This window comes from Platichthys flesus, chromosome 12 (assembly GCF_949316205.1).
Source record: "Platichthys flesus chromosome 12, fPlaFle2.1, whole genome shotgun sequence".
NCBI lineage: Eukaryota > Metazoa > Chordata > Actinopteri > Pleuronectiformes > Pleuronectidae > Platichthys > Platichthys flesus.
In genome coordinates, this window is record NC_084956.1 from 13,705,564 (window position 1) to 13,730,366 (window position 24,803).

Consider the following 24,803-nt stretch of genomic DNA (forward strand, 5'->3'; position numbering starts at 1 on the left):
CAAACGCTGGGGAACTCCTGGGACGGTGCTACATTTTTAATGAAAGCCCGGGCGTCTGCCAATGTTTATCCTCTGTGATGTGAACCGACGCAGCCGGTCCTCAATGTAGTCCAACACAAGGGCAGATTGATTCATTATCCTTCAATAAGGGAGGCTTGTGTTTAAGGAGTTGATCCTTGAGGTCTGAGCGGCTGTAACGCTCTCGAGTAAGACGCCGCTATACCTGCACGAAAAGATCGGCTCCTGAACCGCGACCTTCCTCTGGGGAAATGCATCCGAACGTAGAAGATGCAAATGGATGTGGGAGTGAATGTTCAGCAAGGAAATCTTAATTACATCCTGTTTGGCAGGGGTGCAGCATGTAGTCCTGCAGCTCTGAGCACCTTGCATCTCAATACCCGCTCATTGCACCTCAATCTTTTATTTGCTTTTTCATTTATTTTATTATTAGGCGAAGGATGAATAGGGAATAAACTGAAACCCTTGTCAAATTAAAGAGACAACAAACAGGCAAGTATTTCCAGGACACTACTGTATCTAATGACTACAACAGATCCATATCAGGCCCCCGGGTCCCAGGGGAGCGAACAAATAACAAATAGGGAGCCGGTGCATAATGAATCCCACCAGAGGAGATTCAAAGGCATGTGTCTGCTGACTTCATGCCACTGCAGAGCCGTGTAGGTGTGCATTAGCCATGTTTCCTCATGTAGTCTAATCCTCACCGGTCCGTCAAGGAGTTGTTTTCCCACTGTTCGTACAGTCTCATATTTTCGGCTGCTTCGCAACATGTCGGTAACCTTATTATCTTCCCTCTCTGACTCTGTCTGTGGAGGCGTTCATGTAATCGGAATGTCACAGAGTAGTCGTTGACCTTTGGTGCCTTGACACGCGGGTCTTGCAGTTTATCCATTTAGCTTAAGGGTGACACAAGCCACATCTGCAAAGCAAGTCCACTGAAATGAGCAATCTTCATATGATGTGTCTTCTTTTTTTTGGGAGGTCACCAACAGTAAATAAGCTTGTCAGTGGAATAAAGTGGGTGTCAAATCGTATGACTAGACAGAGGGGGGAATGGACGCTTAAGGGCCCAGTAAGTTCCAACAGTGACATGGTTTAAAAGAGCTTAATTATAATAAGCTGGAGCATGAGGCTAGTGTTTGGTGGCTTTGGGGGGGTGGGAGTCAGTGACAACAGTCCAGCTACATGAAATGCAGATCGGTCTTTGAAGGAGCCAACATAAGATACGCATTACTGCAACATGAAGGTTTCTTTTTCAGCAGTAGCTTCCAAACTTCATGAAAAAGAAATGATGCCGCCCGGCGAAATATATTACGCATAATGTATTTTGCTTTGTGCAAGTCATCAAGCTTCATAACAGTTTATCCATTAGGAGAACAAGAACGCTTACAGTGTTATTTCATTAGGTTTTTACGAATGCGAGTTATGCTTTATGAAAACAATAAATCCCACCATAGATTTGTGTGTCCCAACATAGTTGGTTAATCATGTTATTGTTAATTAATGATGCAATTCTTTTTAGCTAAGGGTCGTCAGTGTGTATTGACTCAAAACAAGGGAATGAGAATGGGTACTTGAGAGGAGAGCGACTTACTTTAATCACCGCAAAGCGAAGAAAAGCCAGCGGGAAGAAATTCAGAGAAATAAATGCAAAATGTATCGATAGTTTTATATCCTTGTGATCTGGTTTACAAGAAAATATTGGAATTACAGTCAGAATGATTTATAATCTATTGTTCAGGCTAAGGCTGTTTAACTCCTTGCCCCTATGCATATTAACACACTGTCTCTTTCTCTCTCTCTTTCTCTTTCCCTCTCTCTATCGCTCTCCCTGTTTCCCCTCTTCTCTCACAAACACACACACACACACACACACACACACACACACACACACACACACACACACACACACACACCACACGTAGATGCAAAGCACACTAGCAGAGCGCCTTGTCTAATTTTTCATGAAGATAGCTGTTTTTATGCTAATCTGACAGCTGCATTCATTTTCAGACTTTTTTCGCAGACATTTATTTCCCAATCACACACTCGCTTGTTCCTACTTGCTCACACACACACACACACACACCCACGTCTGCATAAAAATACTTATATTCATCCACGACCATACTTCGCTCTGTCTTAGAAAAACTGATGCACCCTAATGAAGCTTTCTAATTGGGCAGAAATAGGCATATATTTGATTGAGACAAGTCTGACAGCTCTGAAAAGCTGAAGTGCTGGATGCTTGGCCTCAAAACCCTGACACTTTGGCTTTGTACACGCAGACACATTCCACCTTTTAATACACCACTGCCTTCATTAGACAAGGACTTATCTCTAACCATCAATTTGACTAGGTCACTGGCAAATTGCCGCAAGGCTTCTCCGCACTGAATAGCTAGGTAATTAGAGCCACTCTCCCATCCAGCAGGTCATGTTCAGACCTTTCATACAGCTTCTAAAGACAACGGGGTAATGCGGCGAGACAGGAAAGAGCTGGTGTGGAGGTCAAAAGAAGGGCATAATTGGACCAATCAGTCAATAGCGCTGCCGGCTGTGTCTGCCTTTGAGGCTGCTAATGAAGCGCGAGAGCCGAGGAGGTGCCCGCTGCTGGCATGCTGGTTACCTGGGCACCGGGGACACGGCTGCACACTCGCCGGCGCCCACTTGTACCTCTTCCCTCTAGAGGTGAACCAGGCGGTGGCCGTAAAACTGAGTAATTGTGCAGCATTACGAGGAAAGTGGTTCCTGCCTCCCTCATTCCTGCCGAATTTTCCCGTGCTCATGAATTGACATGAGTGTACTTAAACTCCCAGACAGGGCTGAGCGCTGTTCGAGAGTGATATGTTGCTCGGCGCTTTGCAAAGTCATTACTCAGCACAATATAACACTCCAGACTGACGTGCTCTGTACACATGGAGCTGAATTCCGGCTTTGCTGTGTAAATAATGTTTATGTTGACAGTTTGTGGTTCAAGTCAGGTACACACTTTTAGAGAGGAGTAAAATGTTAACATCCTCTTTCTGTTTTTTCCTCTTTCTAGCGGGAACAACGTACATATTCGGGCGAGATGGCGGACTGGTCACATACACGTGGCCGCCAAACGACCGTCCCAGCACGAGGGCAGACCGGCTAGCCATCGGTTTCAGCACGCACCTGAAGGATGCTGTCCTGGTGAGGGTGGACAGCTCCTCTGGTCTCGGAGACTTCTTGAAGCTCCACATCGTAAGTGCAAAATTTGCTTTTCAAGTGCAGCACACCAAATAATACACTGGACGCACATTAGGGGTCAAGCCCCTGAGGATAGGCTTTATCCTGGCTACAAACAATGCATCAACTTCAGTACAGATACGCCTGGCGTTCACACTACTCTGGAGTTTAAGTCTTACACTGCCTGACCTGTTTTAATAGGAAAATGTCAGAGCTCGAGTCAGTCTTAATTGACAGTAATTAAGATGTTTAGAAATGATCACACAGTACCCTGCAACCACTTGCTGATTTGGTCTTCTCGGTCACAGCATTGACATCGCTGATTTGTCAAGCTCCAATCACATGACCCCCCTTTTGGAAGAAAACAACTGGCATTAGCCTCGGTTACCAATGTAGAAACTAGCATGGATAATCAAATACAAGCGTGGCTGACTTTGTTGTCCTTGCCAACAGCTGTTGTGCCATTAAATTCAGCATTTAAAGATAAAACGGATGCTTACATGCAAAGGAGATAAGCTATTATAAGAGGAATACCTGTGTTCACCAGCCCGTGCATACGTTTCTGTTTATGCCTATTGTAGGTGATTGGTCATGTGATATGCATTCATTGCGGATGGGGATCGAAAAAGATCCGGGCCCAAAACTCTCTGGTGGACGGACATCGTTTTAGATCTCACCAAATGAAAACATAGTATTGTGGTTGTCATCTTGTTTTCTCAATCAGCTTGTATGAGTAATGAAAGAAAGATAGTATTTCCTGCCAAAGATAGAACTGTTTTGTTTATTTCACATTTTCTGTGTTTTTTTTATTTTTATCTTTCCGTGCTTTTCACACTGATTTCAGGTGGGCGGGGATCAGTGGGAGGCATGATGTCATTCACTTGCGGATCTGGAAGCATTTTAATTAGAGTCTAGTGACAGTTGGTGGGTTTGTGTGGTTGTTGTCAATCAATTTCCATCAAACCACACCAGCACAGTCCCAATGAAGCAGATATGTTTAGTGCCTGGCATCTAAAAAAAAAAATTTAGTCACACAAATGTGATATTAAAGAGAAAAACTCGAGGTTTGAAGCCAAGTTTTCAGGGTTTTTACTAGTGATGGTGAATTCTATTACCAGGAGGAAGTCACTGTTTAATGGCACAAGTACAACATGTATGATCAGTACTTTATTGCTGTGTGAGCTTTCTCACCTCCTTTGGCCTACATGTTACAGATGCTGTGTTTGTACAAACAGGAGCTGAGAGTAATGATGGGGTTATGAGGTTTGGTTCTGTACAGTGCATTTCTGACCTGGACATTATTCTGCTGGCGACCACATGGCCTTCCTCTTGCTAGCACCCATTTACCGACAACAGATCTGATGCTGGCCAGGAGCATACAGCAACACTGCACACACATATATACATACACACAAAGCTACAGCACAGCACATACACGCACACATACACACAAAATAAACATGAGATTGGTCTTGAAGTTTGCCTCAACCCCATCTGCCCACACACTGAGATTCACACATACAGTAAGCATGCAGTGACATAAGTAGGGCTGTCCTGAGGACACACAGCAGCCGTGATGTTTTTCTTATGAGACACCTCCATACTCGTGATTTCATTTTTTTGCCAATTCCTCTCTTCCCCCCCAAGCCTAAGGGCAAAATTTTATTTTTTCCCCCTTATTTTTTATTTTGGACTGACCGGCCACTTAAAAACAATACATAATTTTTCATGCACAACATTCATCAGCAATTGCCACAAAGGGAGACTGACAAGATGCTCGAAAGCCCATAAAGCGGAGTGTTGGTGGAAAGGGACAGTTGTGCTCACTGAGATGTGCAAATGTTCCACTGCAACCCTTGTGTGCTTCCTCGGTTATTTTTCACCTGCACGAAGATACCTCAACAGAGATGAAACAGGCGAGATGTGCTTTGTACAGTAATCACATGTGAGTGATGGAAAAACATCCTCTCCGACGATTTGCTTCTTTTTAATAAAATGGCGCAGCAGGGCTCATCCCAACGCAGTTTTGAATTAATATACATACAAATGTGCTCCTTTGCTTAAACATCATGCAAACTTATTCCTGAATGGCTCACAATCTCTTGCAATGCATTCAAATATCATGTAGCTATTCAGTCCCTTGTCGCAGGAGGTAAACACTGTTGTTTGTACCTGCTGCACAGCTCTGCAGCGGGAGCATGTAAAACACCTTAAGGCCTTGTTTCTTCATATCATTTGTCGATGCACAAAGAGAGTCTCGCCGAGGAAAGACATGGTTCTCACAGTATCCTAATGAGACATCTCCTGCAGTCGGAGCCTGTGTGCCGTGGCTCTATGTTTTACTAAAGATGAATGTTAGAGGTGAGAGACCTGAGCCACGCAGTCAGGTGAGCCGAGAGAAGGGGGGAGTCTTGCACGGAATAACGAGGCTGCGAGATCATGCGGCTTACCGCAGATACACTAGCCGCCCCGTTGATGGAATGTGTAGCATTCAATTGACATTTTAGCGGGAGAAAAATGTTGATAAGGCATGCTCTTATACAGCAGGGGCAGTGGGTTGTGAGAATCCCCGCTCCTCTCGCATCAGCAGTCACACTGAATGCCTCCGCTTATTTATTTATTTCCTTGCATTAAATCCTGGGGCTTTGTGAATTGTTGCATTTCATTAGAAAGTGAGAGAAGCATGAGAGAGTTTGAGTTTTAAAGAGACAGCGGCAGGCCACGGAGAGATGGAGGGTCATGATCTTGATTATTGCACCTCCGGTTATTGAAGATGAGCAACTGGATCGTTTGATGGAAATGCGTGAAAAGATTTAGATTCTGTGCATTATAATTTTTATCCTACCTGGTTTATCTGCAGTGAATATTTTAGAGTCAACGTTTTTTCATAGATTAAATTTCTGTTTAGGTGTGAAGCTTATATTTAAGTTTGAAACATTTACTTAAGCTGCGTTAAGAGACATGAAAGGTGTCAAACAATGGACACAATCTTCACCTTTTCTAACTAAAAGCTCTGTAATTCTGCTTTTCATAAACCATTGCACTAACAAAACAAACGTAATGCTTTTACTTTGGAGAAAAATTGCTTAAGAGGAAGTGATTCTATGAATATTACCACCATGATGGAGATAAGCAGCCGTGAACATCTGCATCAGTCGGATATGGTGAAATACAATGAATTAAATGATCAACCATAATAGATGTTACATGTCGAGTGTAAAGCCGATGAGAATAATGGTATTGTATTAAATGTATTGTTTCTTATGTGTTTTTTGAACAGACTTAGTATAATATAACTGATGAAAACTCTCAGTTGAAAAGGGGTATTTCCTGTGCTGCGTGCTAGATCCAAATAGAAAGAATAGCAGAAAATGAAATCACAATACATTATGAAATTGGAATACTTATGATGAAAACCCTCTAGATATGTGTTTCACGCCTCTGTCTTCTCCTCATTAATTACACTGGAAAGGACGTGTTTTACAGCACTCCATTAAACACAATGAGCTGTGCAAAATTGCTACTTTGATGCGTTTGTATTATGCAAGAATAGCAGCACTCAGCTAGTCACCTTTGAAAACCCTATTTGGTTGAACTGTACCCTGAGCGGATCATGCAGTTATATGGCATATTATTATAGCATAATCACTCTGAGGCCCAATTTGCTATAGCGTGGCATTGGGAGCCAGTTAGTTTCACTCACAGAGGCCAAATTGTCCTATTTCCTTAAGTAAATGTATTAAATTAGTGTGACTGACTGTTGATTTGCATTATTGAATATGTAAAAAACAATTTATGGAGTTGTTAATTCATTCAGAGATGCAAACTTTGCTAACAATGTTTTATACGGCTGAGTCCCAGTAGTATCCCCCTGATTCCTTTCATTTACCTCAGCTCTGAGCGTAAATGTCTTAGGACGAGTGAATCTTCAGCTGTATGAGATGGGATTAGACCAGATTTCAGTATTTACCCCCCTCATTCTTCATCCTCTACCCCCCCCCCCCCCCCCCCCCCCCCCCCCCCCCTAATCTCCTGCTCCCATTTCATGATGACAGGAAACCCAGCAGGGCTTGAAGGACGACATCTCAGCTCGCACTCTCAAGAGGGAATTTTCCGAGTAATATGTGGAGACTATGATTTAAATGCACCTCAGTGGAATTGTGATCCTTCCCCGCTTCTCCATCTCGATCACAGATAAAGACAATGACTGTGAAGTCAGCGAACCATCAAATGTACGACAATCACTTTCCTTGGGCTCATTACTGTAGCGCACATGGAAGCAGGACTAGATTCATAATGTTTCTGCTGTTTCTCCAATTACGAGTCTCCACAATCCCTTTTCAATTTTGCTAAGGTGAAGCATATTTATGAGGACATAAGACCTGGCCTTAAGTGTGCCCAGGCAAAGTATGTACATGTATGAAATGAATGCACTATTACTGAAAGTTAAATCCTGGGAAAAAATTCACAATGACATTATGCAAAACAGGGAATTATGGATGTAATGATCCTCAGTTGGACTCGGCAGTAGGGTAATCCACGCAGAAGGAGAATTGGAACAAAGTTAGTTTTTAAGATGTGGGTGTTCAGTAGCGTCTCTGTAATACACAGTATACCGTGTAATACCTGGAAAATCTCCATACAGAATATTAAAGTAGAGGTAGATTGCACTTTGATGCTGTTAAGTTTTTTTTTTTCTTCTTTTTTTCACACAAACATCTGCTGTTATTGGAAATCTATATGCACATTTCCATGAAGCCGTTTACTCTGAGATGGAGGCTTTGCAATTGTTTTTTCCTCTTTTTAGTTGTCAATGAGTAGCGGTGACAGTGACTATCAGACACTCACCTCAGTCTCAGGTGGGGCCCCGAGGGGCCCACTGTGCTTGTTTTCTGCCTCCACTCAACCTCTGTGTGGGGGTTGGGGACCATTCCCAACACTTTCTTCTTTCCCCTCTTCTAATTGCATGCAGCCCTTACAAAAAAAACAAGCAATGAAGGCACTCTGGCTTAGACACAGACACACTGTGAAGTTAATGTATTCCATAGAGCAGAGAGAATGGTGGAGAAATAATGACTTATGTGGTGGAGCATTGCTCCCCTCGGTCCTCCTTTAGCTGACTACCAGAAAGGGGGTTCTCCTTCTGATGGAAGACACCTTTAATTGCAGTTTCAACTCCTGCTCTCTCCCCTATTAATCATGTGAAATGACTGGAGAACGAGACTACCAAGCCCACTGTCTGACTCTCTCCACTTCCCAGTAAGATAATGTCATCTTTCATGTGTGTTATTCATTTTTTTCAGGGGGGGAAACTCAACTCACTGCTGGGGCCCAGATTATGCACCATTGCGTGCTTCATTAAGTGAATATTGTTCAGGGAGGTTTCGTGCTACGGGTTGGATTGTTACCTGGGAGAGGTGCTGCAGGTCTCCGGAGATGAGAACTCGTGTCACGCTATCCCCAATACTCTTATTAAAGCACCTGCAACTGCTCCTGTGAAGGTGTCTGACCCAGTAATTACCTCCTGTGCACGCTCTGCACACAGACATAGAACAGACTTGTATGTAATGACCCCAGGAATCACTGGTGGACACCTCTCCTGTGTTGCTTGCTTAGTCATGGCACATCAATCTGTCATAAGCCTTTAAGGAGAAAGACGAATAAAATATTTGTATTATCATTATGAAAATGTCTTGTGTTCATATCTACTATGAATAGAAAAGTAACGCAACAAAACAATACTTGTGTTATACTATGTGTGTGCAGACAAAACATATCATTTATTCTACAGCAATTTGATTTAATTGTTTTAAAAAACATATACTTTTTGTTGTGTGGTTATCATACTTTAGCCGTTGCCGCAGTGCTGTTTGGAAATTCACTTTTTTCCACAAAATGTTCATAAGCTGTTGCTATGGCAACGGCACCAGTATAAGAGTGGAATGATACTTCCATGGTGATAACATTGTTTTTGAGCTGGATCAAAATTATATACAGCAATTTATTTCCAATTTAAAATCGCAATATTGCATCTCTGCCTATTTTGGTCTAAACTCAACGATGAGTTATGCCGAATTTGGTGAAACAAAACATAAAGCAAGTTTTCAACACAAAAAAGATTAAACTGAGAAAAATGTCACAGATTTTGACGTTAAGAAATGTGCAAGTCTCCCCGTGCTAACAGTGTTCGCTCGCGTTTTTTACCAAAACATATGACAAGCCCTGATGAGGAAAAGCTGAGCCGAAGTATTTTGGCATTAAAGACACCGTGTCCAAATATGGATTTGCTCTCGTTTCAATTGTTCATCATAGAACTGTCAAACTCTAATGAGCAACGGGGTACACACATCCACCTGACACATGATTTGACTTTCCATGGTTTGTGCTGACACAAGTCACTCTTCCCTCTGAAGTATCTCCACCGGCTCACCGGAGGATTTCTAAAGACAGCCACGCAGCTGCCAAACCTTCCCTGCTTCCGTCAAAAACAATCGCAGAGGAACAGGGGAATGTAATTTGAGGATAATCAGTAGAGTGCTCTGGATAGGAAGATGCCCAAGTGTGTTTATATTTTGCTTTTAATTGAATCTATTAAATGGAAATGATATTGCCCTCTCTATTCTCCTTTTGTGGGACCAGTTAATCAAAGAAGGGATACTAGTTATATATAGCTGGAGTTGTGTCAACAATGCTTTTTAACAAACTGTGTTACAACCCCCCAACCAGATGTCGTTCCCTTCTTCCCCTGCCCTCTCCTCCCTGTGCCAGTGACACCGGAAACTGCCATTTGCAAGTTAGCGTGTTTGGCTAATGGCGCTGTGATGGTGAGTTAATCGCTGACCATGATGAGGACGCAGCAGTTGAAGGAAAGAATGGGTGGGGGGGGGGGGGGGGGGGGGAGGGGGGGTTCACAGAGCTCATTTAGTCCCTCAGTGTTGATTCAGTCACACATGCACGAGCGAGGGAGGGCACGGCGCCGGGACAGGATAATACTGCTTTAACGTATTTCCACGCTCCTCACATGGTTAAGATACAGAATTTGAGCTGAAATTGTTTAAGTGGCGATGAATGGTGGTAATAGTATGGTAACGGGGTCTGGTAAATAAAGCATTGATTTAATGTCAGCCGTGACCGATTGGGGCAACAGCCCTGAATGGCGAGAGTAAATGGCCTCCTACCACTTTTAGTCATAGACGGGGAGGCCGCTCGGCTCGGATGATGTACCTGACCTCAAAGAATCAAATCTCATCATCTCCATATTGAGAAGGGACAGCGCTAGAATCACCATTACTCATCTTTCAATTCCAATCATTTCTCAATTTGTTCAAGCTCTTTGCCACTACAGAGCCAAGTGGTCCATGAAGAGGCATGAGGGTCTGCGTGTGTGTGTGTGTGTGAGTGCGCGCTAAAGAGAGCGAGGGAGAGGACGACTTGTGTGTGTGTATTTGAGAGGGCAGGACAATAATGTACCTTCACTTTTATTAGTGTAACAAATCACAGTGAGTACAGCTTGTCATTCCCAAAGCTGTACATCAATACGTTATGGGCTTGTCTCATACGGAGCGATATTGCCATTGCTAACGTGGGGGTGAATTTGATTTCTCCGTCGATGTTACACTGTGAGGCTTGTTCGCTGTTTGCTGGGTTACGAGGTTAAAGGCATTGACATTCTGTTTATGTGTTATTGCAGTTCAAGGGTTGAATTCAGTTTGTATTGGCCCAGCGTTCTCTCCGACATCCCAGTTGGACGTGCTCTTGTAAAAAGTATGAGCCAATTTGACCTCATCCACATTTCGGAATTCTTTAATCTGCCGTCTATTCATTTTTATATAAAAAGTAAAATCCCGGTATATCCTTGCATATGTGATCTTGTGTGCAGAAGAGATTGAGTTTGTGTGTTTAGGAGTGGAGCAGTGTAGCACGGAGTCACTATAGTTGTTGACTTTTGACACAGCTGCCCCAGGCCTCAGGAAGGCTAAAAATAGTCTCACTCTTTCTCGCTCCATTACAGTGAGCAGAAGTACTGAGTCTCCAATCTAACCCATATGGAGTGCTTTTTTTCCACATTCACTCTATGGTGGGACTTACTAACGTTGTGGGGACCCACCCTTGTGTCTTTCTTATGGGGACAAAAAGCCCCATTTATTGTCCCCATGATGTAAATGGATTATTCCTTAAAGTACAGGCATGTGGTAGGGTAAGGGGACGTTTTGGTGTAGCTTATAGTTAATTATAATTAATTTTAGAATATGTCTCTTGCATTTTAAAGTCAATGTAACATGTTCTCCAGGGGTCGCAAATCTTTGTTTTCCACTGTCAATGTACTGATGAATTGATTGGTTTGATATTTGTGCGTCGACAGAACTCTCTGGGCTCCATGTTGCTCAAATCATGGGGTAAGATGATATCTCATAACTCAGTGTGTGGGAGTCAGAAACGAATCAGCAGGCGATAAAATTATGAAAAGTAATGTATAGTGGAAATCTGTACTAATGTTTGCATGCTACAGGAATCAGCTTGCTCTTTCTCAGTGGGGACTTTATCCCTAGCTTGCAAGCTTCCATTTTTACCAATGATATACAAGGTTAACTTGGAATACAAAATTGAAAACATAATATTTTCTTCCAAGTTCTTAACTTTTTAAAGGCATGAGTTTAAGTTACCAATGCACACTGTGTGGGTTTTCTTGTAAAAAAAAAAAAGTGTTGTTTCAACAGCTTTATGCTGAACAGATGCTGACTGTGTGCCTACGAGCAACAGGAAAGATCTCAACAGCTCCCGTGAAAACGCCCACGCAGGGGGGTCAGAGCATACACTCTCTATCTATGGATAAGTCCCAAAAAATTATTTTGTCCTCTTTTGGAAGAAAAATCAACGATAGCTAAAGAATAATTTCTTTAATTAAAAAGTGAGAACCATTCCAGCTTCTCTTTGATAACACATAGGAGAGGAATTTCTGAAAAAAAAGCCCCATGAAGATAGAAAATGTATGCACTGCACACACGAGCACCCGCTGTGCACCAAGTCAGCCTCCTGGTCTATACCCAGGTTAAGAAAAAGCTTAGTCGATTTGGACCAGGCCGAGTCTGAAATTACAATTACTCTTGTCTATATATCCCTGGCAAAGAAAAATCTTTCATGGTGCTTCTCAGCTAATTATTCCATAATTGTTGTTTGTGCCCCTGTTGTTGAGCTTTCCACAGTGCTTTGCATTGGGCCGCATGAAATATTAAATAGACAACTCGCCTTGTTCTGGTCAACTTAATTACCTTTTTTCACGGCTGCACCGCTCTCATCTCCAGCCCCTTGTGCTTTCCATCCAACCCTACAAGCATGCTGTTTTTAATTATGTACTGCTGCCGAAACATTTTGCAGCATGGCACAGTGGGCGAATGCTGTTGGGGGTCTGGCTCAGTTAATTTCAGTGCTTGATTTATTATATTTTAGTAATTTTTTTGTTGGGGGGGGGGGGGGGGGGATGGATCTTCTCTTGAAGGGAATATCTTTCCATATCTGCCAGGAACAAGAAAGGGTTGCTCTACTGTTACAGTTTGCTTTCACCAATACACCACAAAGACTCATAAAACATTAAGAGTAAATGAGTAGCAGGAAGCTCCAGATCGAGAGGCGAGACGTATCGTATGGACGTATGGAAACCATACGATATGGTTACAGTTCCCCACGCGAGGTGGGGAACTGTAACCGCGTATTAAAAGTCTCAGGCTTCAGGGAGAGTAATCATATTGTCAGCAGAAACACTCATCTTCCTCTTGTCCCCTGTTTATGAATAATGGATTTAGTGACCCTGCCTACATCCTCTACTGCGACCAGTCGATACTACTCAGAACCGACTTTACCAAGAATTTAACTCTGACTAAGGCACTTGGCATTTAAGTTAAATATTACAAGACTTGTGTGTTTTCTTCATCGTCACTGCTATTAGGGAAGTCTGGCCAATGGTTTGTCTCCGGGCTGTAAGAGAGTTACACTGCAGCAAAGCACTGTTAAGGAGCCTCTGGTCATAGATGGCTCATTCCACAGACTCATCAAAGGAAAAAGCTTTGTGTGTGTTTAAGTGCACGTGTGCGTCGCAGTATTTTCTCTGCCTCTTTTGCTACTGGTATAAAAGGAGCTGTGCGGTGCGGTGCAGGCCAGCAGTGCTGTTCAAGCCAGAGCAAACAGTCTGTGACAAGTCAGCAGTCTGGATGAGCAGCGCAGATCACACCGGGCGATCAAAGTGACGGGCACGTGTTGTTACTTTGTCCCCCCCCTCCGTCCCTCAGGTGAGCGCATGAGGCGAGAGGGGGCACCCCTGGATCCGTGGCCTTGTTCTGCTCAGTCTACCAATCATGCAGCACCGACGCCTCATCTCGGAGGAGAAGAGAGATGTTGCAGGAAGAAGGCTGGGTTTTGTTTATGTTGCAGTAAATGTTGCACCGTCGAAGAGGTGTTAAACTTTATAGCTCATTCTGCGGACCTTCTAAGTAGCTGGAATGAGTTATGGTTCAGGTTGCTATTCCCAGAAGGGCAACGCAAACACCTTGACAACAGTAATTAAAAGTGCATTTGAGGGCTAATTCATTTTCTTCTCTTCATCTCCTCCCTTCACTTGGCCTAATAAATCAGTTATGCTTGAAGTATCTGCGTTTCCTTAACTCTTTAATTCACCAGTGCATTTGGCAAAATAGCCTTGCGTCTGACAGGGAGCTGCTATAAAAGATGTAGAAAATTGCTGTGGGACTTCTGTGTCTCTGCAGGATCCGCACCGAGCTTAGCACTCAAAGTCAAAGTTGTAATCTCCCTTCAGGGCTGAGGCATCATAATGTCTGATCATGTAGGAAGCAGAATAGTGCACACACTACTGTGTAGCTTAGTATTTCTCTTATTTATGCAGGTGCTGCTTATTGTTACCTTCCCTGTGTATGACTTTACCTCTGAGGAAGATTAAGACACGCGTTGGCAATGAAGTGCAAAACTAACAGCTTTTTTGAGAGAACAGATTAAGATAGAGGAACTTGAGATGTCACTCAAATGTACTTGTATCGTCCGAAGCCTAAAAAAGCCACTTTCGTAATCAATTCAATGCTGCTATGCCCACTCTCATTAATTTAGTCATTTCTAAGGCAATTACAGGCCAGAAAGTCGCTGTTATTTATGTGAAAATGTAACAACTATTGAGCAGCGGTGTCGCCCACCACCCTCCTTTAGTCAATAGCAACACAAATCGATGGGCAGCCAGTCAGCGAGTCTCTGTGTGTGTGTTTGTTTTTTAATCCATAAACATCCACTCCATAAACTCCACAAACCTTGGTCGTCACAGCCATTATTATGGTATTTCCAAGCTGGAAGTAATTGTATAATCATTACCACTTCATGAAATCGTAATAGGTGCTGTAGATTAGAGGCAGAAGTAATGGCATGAGCCAGGAACCTGTGACTCCATCAGTTGTAAAACAGATGGCGGAAGAAAGTTTTGTGTCTATGCAGAACCAACTTTCTGCCTTTTTCTATTGTTTGCACTTCCTCATTATTTCTTTTTAGAGTACGAGTGTTAACAACAGTAAATACACATATAACAAAAATGCAAAGTAATAAACACTAATAATGTCCAAAATTATTATAATTCAACTGCGCAAAAAGGTGAAGAATCCTCTGTTGACTCCCCCTCAACATGTTGGAGGGTTTGGCTGTCCAGGGGAACTCTGGGAGCTGTGTTGTTTGGGCAGTGCTCCCTCATATACCAGGGGTTAGATTAAGATTGACTTCGACTATCAGTGATGGATAGGGTAGCGTGGTTGTGTCCTTGCCTTGAATAAGGAAACTGAGGACCCCCTCTGGAGACAGACCTGGGAGTGGAGCTAACCAGCAAGCATCTAGTGGTTGGATCTTGGCCCATAAGGCCCAGTCAAACTCAACATAGCTACCCAACCTGTCATGAGGCATTGGGTTGGGACAGCATGTGAGGGAGGGAGCCTGGATAAGGTCACCCATAAGTGTTGTAGACTAGTTCTCAGGGATAAAGGTCAAAAACATGTTGCAGGTGCGAATGGCAGCAGGAGCTAGTGGACGAACAGTAGGAATCACAGTTGCAGGACAGGTAGAGGTCACAAAGACGGGCAACATCAAATCATTTGACAGCAATACAAGCTGGACAGCTGTATAAGCAAACGCTTACACACAATTGTGCTTGTCAAAGGTGGAGGGTTGGCATTTTATCAAAGGTGGAACCTGACAGAGGGGGCTGATATCTCCCAGCCTCACTGGGGACTTCTCAGAGCACCCTGGGAAGAGGCAGACACAGTGGTGGGAGGAGGGAAGCAGCAGCGAACTCATCACCCACAAGGCCTTATCGGTCTGTCGTATTATTTCACCACAAAGAACCGCAGGGGCCTTATCTCGCTCCCATCTCCCTGATAAGGTCTGCTGCCTCAAACAAAAATAAAAGACAAAAGGGGGGTCTGACAGAACAAAATGACAAAGCAGTGCGGGCCTCCTTCAACTGGTTGGCCTTCTATTACCTTTCCCTGCAAGATGACTGATAAGAGCCCAAAGACAATGAAGGAGGGAAAGACAGGAGATAAGTTTGAGGAAAGAGAAAGGATCAAACTGAAAAGATACAGACCGTGTAAGGACCCAAACATTTCATTAAAGGAAAAGCCTGATGTTGGCACAGAGGGATGAGAAGGCTAAGATGAAATGAGGGAGGTGGCAGGATTAAGCCTGGAAAAGGACATAAGCAGACACACACTCACATGAGTGCATGTCCGCCCAATTTGTATATCCTATCCCTTTGTTTTCCTTGTTTTAGGAGAGCTGATGACAGGTTGTCAGGTGCAGTCTGCTCTACAAAACCTGTGTGACCATTTGCTGCCGCCTCTGTAGCCCTCCGTGTGCGGTGAGCATGCATGAGTGTGTCTGTCCCCCTCACAGTTGGAGGTTATTCACTGTGTCACTTTTTTTCTTGTGCCTCATCTTTTTTTAGCAGATAAATCAGGCGTGAATGGAAGATCTAAGTCTGTGCAGACTCCCAGCGTTGGGGATGAGGCACAGTCCACAGACATGTTATTATTAGTTTTAATCGTACTTTATTCAAATGGAATATAGTGTGGCTAGAGCAAGCGTCACAAGTGGGTTTAAAAAAAGTGTTTAGGAAATACCTGCTTCCTCTTCTCTCCCTCAGCTCTGTGCACCACCAAGCACGGACTCAGGCCAGCCCGGACAGAGAGATCCAGACAGTTCTAATCCACGACATTTATCATCATGGCAGTAGTGCTTGCCAACCCGGCCCGATCACTCCCCCTGTTGTAAACCACAGCTCCGGAAGAACGCTGAGTCAGGAGTAGCATGAGATCAGATCAGTACTCTAGCACAACGTAGAGATATGCGTCGGCCCAGTTTTTACGACACGCTGTTTGATTCGCATTAGGAGACACAAACAATATGGCAGGACTTTACCGCACTTTACTGCCTGGTGCGGGGCTTTACATCACACCTTCCATCCCCATAATGGGTACGCTGTTTAAGTTTTAGACTGACTACAATCACAGGACAGACCTTCAGTGAAACCTGGCGGATCCATGCATAAGGCTCTGCAGGAAGCCATTTCATTCCCCATGAAATTTGATTTATTTGTGCTGGTTCTGTCGAGGATGGTGGGCAGCCGCTCTTATTCTGCCTGCCAGGACTGAGGACAATGAATTTTCAGTAGACCCCTAGAAATCAAAGTTATAGTTGGTGGTGAAGGACGGATCCAATGGTGGTGTGCGCATGAATGTGTGCCGTGAACATTTGTGTGTGTGTGTGCCCTTGTGTGTGTCAGTGAGTGGGAATTGTTCAATAAACTCATCACAGGCCTCATAAAGAAAGCTGACATTTACAGCAAAAGCGCAAAGGTCAAGGAGTGGGGCCTGATGAGATCATAATGGAGGAAAGAGTGTTTTACCCCTGCCACCTGAGGAAATCCAGAGAAGGGCAGGAGATGGGGAGAAAACTAGTAAGGTAGAAATGAAATCATCAGAAAAGGATGGATTGAAATGACAATTTACCCAGGTGAAATGCTTAATTTACAGAGATCGCTTGATGATTTACGATGCATCCAAACAGCAGGTGATAGGGCGAGTGTGAACAGACAGTCTGATAATGTAGATCTAATTAAAACTCCCAGAGTGCGTGTCTCTGCCGACCCGCACACAACGGGCACAGCCATGTCCTCATTAGCACCAACGATGTCATCGGGCCTTGCCAGCACACACGGCCCTAAATTGCGGCAGAGGGAGGCACCATGCTCGCGTACCCCGGGCGCTTTGAAACCATCCTGAATTCCCGAAAGCAGGGCCTGACTGCTAATGTGAGCCGTGTCTAGAGATAAAGTTAATGAAGACAGTAACTTAGATGGGAGGGAGGCATCGGGCGTGCCCGTCTGAAAGAACCGCAGTTCTGTGTTCGGGACTGAACGTGTTGCCGGATTGGCAGCTGAATCTTACGGGCCTCTCATACCTTTGATGAAACACTGAAACTGGTGAGGAAGAGCTGACAGGCACACTCCCTTTTGGCCAAGTTCTTTTTTTTTTTCCCTGCTTCTCTGTTGTCTGACTGTCAGATCTGTGAATGTGTGCGTGTGTGTGTGTGTGTGTGTGTGAGCGAATGAGAGGGGAAGAGATAGAGAGACAACTTGTGTGTGTATGTGCCTGCTCGTGTGGGGGTGTGTGTGTGTGTTCTGGATGAGCAGTCATCTGATGAACGGCCCTTTTCCACGGCCGGGGCTCGTGCATGCTCCCAGCCAGTGGGATCCTGTTGTTGTTGTGTTGGTTAACAATGCTCTCCCCTTCTGCACCACAACTCACCGAGCAGCAGTAAGAGGTTTGGCAGACCCTAATGGAAACGTCATCTCCCGGATAAAAGATGGCCGGGCTTTGATGAGAGGGGGAGTTATGGAAGGTGTATAATGAAAGAGCCATTTCCAATCAGTTCCTGAGCCAGTTGAAGAGCACTGAATGAAGACGGACGCTGTCATAGACAAACTGAGAAGCTGACGGTCACTCAGAGCAGTTTTTCCACTTTGTCAGGTAGAGGGACCTTTCAATGCAGCACTCCATACTGCGACAGGGGCAGTAACTCAAACCCGGAGCTCAATTTTGGGAATCTAAAGTCTAATGTGCACCTTCATCGTTGTTCCTCTTGAGTTTTCGGTCTCAGTCAGCCGCGGCGCAGCAGCCATGCTGTGAATGTTTTCTGACTGACGCCAGGTTTATAGAAAATAACACATTCACAGTGTTTTTCTAACCCAGGTGGTACCACTCACTGCGAGAGCGTCGCGATAATTGCTTGAAAAGGAGAGTAGTGCTCGGAATTATGAAAAACCGGCTCTAAATGGAAAGAAACGATTTAACTGCACCACGTCCTGTCGCTAGGTTACAGCCGGTGCTTGTGTTGACAGGGTGGTCATTACGGCAGAAAAAGCAAATCATTTAGTGCTATTTGACGGATCAGGTGCCGACACTGGAACCTGCTCCTGATGCAGCGCGGGGGATTCTCCGCAATGAAGTCTCTCTAAATGTCAGCTTAAGAGTGAGAGGAGACAGACGAGCAGGACAACTTTGAAATGAATGGAGAAAAGATGGTGCTTCAGGACAAATAAGCAGACTTTACTGACGGCAAGGAACTAATGAAGCCTATTCTGACCTGCCGAAGCCCGTAGTCACAGCAACCGCCAGGTTAAAGACAATACGTGCGACAACGACACTGGTGTGCACACAAAACACACCTGCTGTAGCTGTTGTCACATTGTGTTCATTGCTCGGGAGCTCCGACATCTGCTTGTGTAATTGCTGGACCCTCGAAAATGTGCTCCTAGAGAAAACGTGGGCGCTTTGTGCTAAAATCCTGTCAGGCCAGTGCCCACGCCAGCAGACTTTAATAAAGCTACCTGATAGCTGCTCGAGCCTTTAATTTCAGCCTGTTCCCTTCGTCCTTTTGTCGCCATATCCCACCACAGGGTGCCAGAGGAGGAGCCGTGACATCGTGTCAAAAACATTCCTTGTCACATCTTCACGGTGTAATAATGGATGGCGTCCGGCACAAGCTGGAGAAATGATTATGGAAATGCAGGCTTTATAAACAAGCATAATGCCTATTTCCCGTGTGCTCAATATATTTATTAATATAGGTGCTACCAAAGGGGAAATAATCTGTGTAAGCATGTTTCCAAAGCAGTTATTTTGTATAGCCTGCTGTTCATATACCTTGTCTGTGCTCACGTTCACTCTCTGATGTTGCGAAGGTGCCTATGTGTTGTATACATTTGCATATTTATTGCCTGAGGCCTCTGCATAAGTGGTATTTCGTCAAGTATGCAAGATGGACAGGAAGCGCTTGTGAACACACCTACATGGATGATTGCGACAAGAGTTTTTCACTGAGAGAAATTCTTTGCACTGTGAAATCCGCCGTTTTTATGTGAAAGGAATTAAACAGTTTTCACTCGGTGGCTTGTTGGCGTGTCGTTATCCCGTCTTTTATTGTGGAAAGGTAAAACGCACATCATGTTTTGCTTCGCTCAGGTAATTGCGAGGGATTTAACGCTCATCATGTCCATTGTGTTCAAACAAGCTGAGCTCAGGTGATGGCTCAGTCTTCCAGCGAGTTCTGAAGTTGGCATTCTTAGCATGGTCTTTCCTTCGATTTGTCTGCATTCCGAATCCTTCCCCAACCACTCAAAGACGACAAGACGGACGTGTTCGCTTTCTCAAAGCAGAATCGTCACTAACTTCCCTTTTTCATCTTGCGTGTGGATTCGTCGTTTCACGTATTTATGGAATCTGTTAGTTATTATCATCCTGTCAAGCAGACTGAGGAGTTTGTCAAAGAGAGACAGGAGGGCAGGAGTCGACGCTGCACAGAGGCAGCCATCTTTCAGAGGAGCCTTTTCATTTCAAAGGCTAAAATGTGTAAGAATCACAACAAAGACAAAGAATAGTCATTTCCATCAGGCTTCTCCGCATTGCTTGTCTTCTTATTCACTGGAACATACAGCGTGATACTGTAACTGAGCTGCAGCTTTCTCTGCGTCCTCCTCCGCGTCTCCGGTATCTGTCTTTATCTTTCAGTGGAACTATTAGAAGATTAATCAGGCTGTCTTGGCTCTTCTGAGACAAACTCTGCTGATGGGGCTCTTCCACCGAGGAAGCTGGTGGAGGGGTGGCAGCCATTAGAGCATGGCAGCACTTTGATCTGCCGGGCGGATTTACAAAACTGCACTTCTAGCTTCTCGTTGACGGTTTTAAGGTTTGTTAATGCGAGAGAGCTGCTATAGGTTGAGTTTTTTTACAGTTATTTTCAATGGTTAAGCTGCTGTAGTTTGGTCTTTGAGAAAAACTAATTTCCAACATGAAGATCAAGTCTCATTCATTCTCAACATTAGATTCATTCATCAAAAAGGTCCCTTCTGTAAATTTGTATCATTGATACTGATATGAAACAGAACAGTACCACCAATTATTGTAGGGGGGCAGTGTAGCCAAGTGCTCAGGCGTGTCGACCATAGGACACAAGTAAGAACTTTCAACAATGGAGGATCTTTTACAGAGAGTTTTTGCGCATCCATGTTGGACCACTGCCATTCACATTGCATCTGCTTTGGCTTCATTCGTCGCAGTTTTTGTTGTCAGGAACTCGATGATGCGCTGCCCTCTAGTGGAGGATTTGCTTAACAACGATGACCACATGACGGAAACGTGAAGCATGTGGGCGGTGATGGTTACATCGTTTGAAACGGACGTTTCTCTTTACGTACATGACGGCAGCGTTTATGGGCTTCAAGTCTGTCCTTCACTTTCTATTGATTCTTCTCGCACCTTCCTCTACTAGCCACAAATAAGATAAGTGACTCCTACATGCCCTCCACATTGTCAGCGTAATGACTACAAAGTAATATATCTCCCGTAACTGCCACCTCACCACACACACCTTGCTCTGTCAACTCAGCTTAATTAGCAGCGACGATAACGACCTGTAGTGAATTATTGTTTTTAATTATACAATTTTACCGCCTCTACAAATAAGATCAGTGTTTATGGGCTGGATAAGGGGCAGTCAGCAAGGAATCATTTACTGTCAATTTTATCCTGCGAGCTGAGGCGAGGGTGAACCGACGTGCAACCGCCGAAAAGGGGAAATTAAATCCAATTTCCATTACCATGATAAAGTGATTACATCGTATCAGAAAGTGCCCTATAGCTAAGTATGGAAATTGGAGCACATGCATGTGCAAGCCTGCCCGCAGCCCCCACTGACAACGATGCCTGTCTGTGTGCAAATCAAGTGCGCCACACACATATTGTACTTGCCTCTTTCTCTCCTTCTCATAGGCCCACACACACACACACACACACATACACACACACACGCACATATACACACAACTACAAGCCCACATACGCACAGCCATAAAGAGTCTATTGAGCCATCACAGGGATTAATGTTTGGTAGAGTGGGCTTGGATTTGCTGGCCCCATAACAAGGTTCCACCGCTTCCCCTCTTCTTGGATATCCAGCCTTCATGGCCACGTTACACCTGGATGCCTCTGCTAATGGAAGCATTTTATTAGACTTGCATGCAGCAGGCCTGGAACGACCATCCCTTTTTTATTATTCATATAGCCTTCTCTTCCGATTCTATGCTCTTTTTGGCCCTGTGACCCCTCCATCGGCCAGTGCACCATCTCCGCTGCACACTCTTCTGAATGCCTGACAATGTCCTCAGTGGGATATTTTTATATCTGCACAAGTGGGGGTGCAGATGCATTCATTTGTTGTACCTTACTGCTCATGCTTTGCTGCTTTTCCCAATGAAAATCTTTGTAAAAGGTCTTAAGGAGATATCCGCCTGGTGATTGAAGTGATGTGATGCCACAGCTCTTATTTAAGTTATATTGTTTTTCTGACAGAAAAGAAAAACGGTGCCCGCGCAGGGAACGGATGCTCTGTTGGGAACACAATACTTCTAATTTGCTCGACAATTTCCAATGCGCAAAATGAATGGAATGGAATTGTGCCTCCGCTGAGTAGACGAGCTCTTAAGTCAGTGTAATGCAGTGAGTTGGAAACCTCTCATGTGTACTTTGTGATTTAAATCGGCATTCCTTGAAGCCCATGTTTTCATGCTGAAAACGGATTGTTCCCTAATAGCTCCTGGCAAAAACCGCCCATTGCTTTGACTCGCGCTGAGAAACAATTCCTGGCTGCACGGTAAATATTGTCATTCAACCAAATGCAATATCAGAGAGGAGAGCAACAATGGAAGTATTTATTTGGTGAATTGATACAGTATTGTTCTGGAACAAAGCAATTTTTCGCTACTGTGTCTCTATGTTTGTGCGTATATGGGTGTGTTTTTGTGTATGGGTGTTTTTGTGTGTGAGTCTAGAACAGCTGGATAAATCGTCTGAAGCTCTATTGCCAAATGTCACAAGTGGTCCATCCTTCTGGGAAAATAAATTGGCTCTTTCTTAAGCAGCAAGTAGTCGACAAGGAGCCACAACATACGGGGAGGGTAGGACGACTGAAGACGACAGATTCTCCTCAGCCATTGCTTTTTTCTCATTATGATCTGGACAGCACCTTAATGACGAATGTGTCTTTGTGTAGAACTCTTTTTTTTTGGTAGTAAGATATCTGCGAGGCAACTCATGAATCTTTAATGAGGAGCGTAGTATAATACTTGGCATGCTCCTGTTCAGCTGCCGCCTCGTGTCATTTACCTAAGACATGATATTTTGTCGGGGACAAACACTTTCCTTGTGATGACTTGGTTGATGCAGCAGTGCAGCACTTTGCTCAGCGCTAATAATATCAGTATGCTAAAATGCTTCTAGTCACACAATCCAGACGTGATAAGACCCCGGGATAAAAAGTCACGGAATCGATAAAGGTATTACAGTACAAGAGGCTGACATGATTGACTCTACAGAATCTAGTCTAACATTGGGATATTTTAGTCTGAATAAATGGGTAGATGTTCCAGATGATATAGACACCACTATCAATCTGTCAGTCACACTGAATTAATCTAGCTCTTTCAATCAAATGAATGTTCTTCACACAAAACATAAATAATAAAACTACTTAGATACTAAGAAAAAAAAAGAGAAGAACTAGAGTTATAATGCATAAGAACATTTCACTCTTCATACACCACATGTTTTGTAATACTAATTACAATGTGTCTGAAACACGAGAATTTGAAAAAAGGAAATCCACTGCCATGATATCTTAGGAAAACTAAAGTGGGCTTAAACAAAGCATCAGCTTGAACATTATAGTATCACAAAAACAAACTTCTGTAAATGGAGCTTTTTCAAATTAGCCAAACACATGTAGTTGCAGCCACCAAAAGCAGCAGCACTCTGCTCTGTTCCATTGGAAGTGTTCTGGACACACTGGAAGATGAGCAAAGTGAAATGTAAATCATCTTGCGTTTCATTTCAATGTTCAACATTTCAGAAATCTTGTGAGTAACCAAAACAGAATGATTTAGGAAACCTGCAAGAGAAACATGACCACTCGTTTTCGATGGTGTCCTTTCCTACATGGTTTACAAATACTGATGGTATTGCTTTTTTTCTTATCTCTGCTTTCTTAATAAACCATTACGCACATATTTTTATTATATATGATTTGAATAAGTAAGGGTCATATTTGCAGTTTAACCAAGGAAGGGTTGAACCTTGATTTGGCTAAATGGAGCATACATACATACATACATATACATAAACTACATACATACATATTCCTTTGCAATATGAAACCCATATCTTAACTTCCAATCAAGAATAATGCATTCGAAACATTTAAGTCTTTTTTCTATGCAATCACACAAAGGCCAGGAGATTATACACGTTGTGGCTTGTTGTTAGCCGGGATAAAAATTAAAATGCCACATATAGCACAATAGCTCTTCGGTGCTACATGATGAACATTATTTCACATTTTCCATTTTCCCTGTCACCATGTTCAGCTAAAGACACTGAAAGTTATACTGTACCATCCATGGTACTGCACAAATCACAGATTTGACCCCCCCAACCCCCTTCCCACACACACACACACACACACACACTCCTCCCCCTCCCTATATTAATTTTGCCTTACTTACACTGGGCTTTTTTTTAACTATTAGGTTGCAATACTGAATAATTCAGTATCTTGGCTAAAAACAGTACAAACATGGCGAGAGCACTTGCTTTGTGAGCTGTCCCTTCATTTCATGCAGTCTCCACCTTAACAGCTCGGATGACTGTTAAGGTTTAAGGTGAGTGAAGCTCCTCTGTTGAAGCTGTTCATGCTGCAGTGGCCGTCGCGCTGCCACCGTCCTCATGAGACTGTGGTTGCATTCGTTGCATTTGCTCTTTGCTTTATTTAGCCACGGTGAGTAAGCTTCACGACAGTCATCACAGCAGTTTTAGTGGTCTTGCCACGCCACCTTTTTGTTGGTTTGAGGGCATAAGCCTGTTTTTATGACATAGAAGAGTATGAGCAGGGAAATTCTAGTTGTTTTCACTTTCACGGACTAG

General features: G+C 43.7%; 1 protein-coding gene across 1 annotated transcript in view; it reads left to right on the forward strand.

Annotated features, from left to right (window-relative positions):
• Positions 1 to 24,803, forward strand: part of LOC133966586 (neurexin-1a-like) — a 294,707-nt gene that overhangs the window by 205,264 nt on the left and 64,640 nt on the right. Inside the window, 1 exon segment of the mRNA XM_062401563.1 lies at positions 3,068 to 3,249. Coding sequence (XP_062257547.1) covers positions 3,068 to 3,249 — 182 coding nt within the window.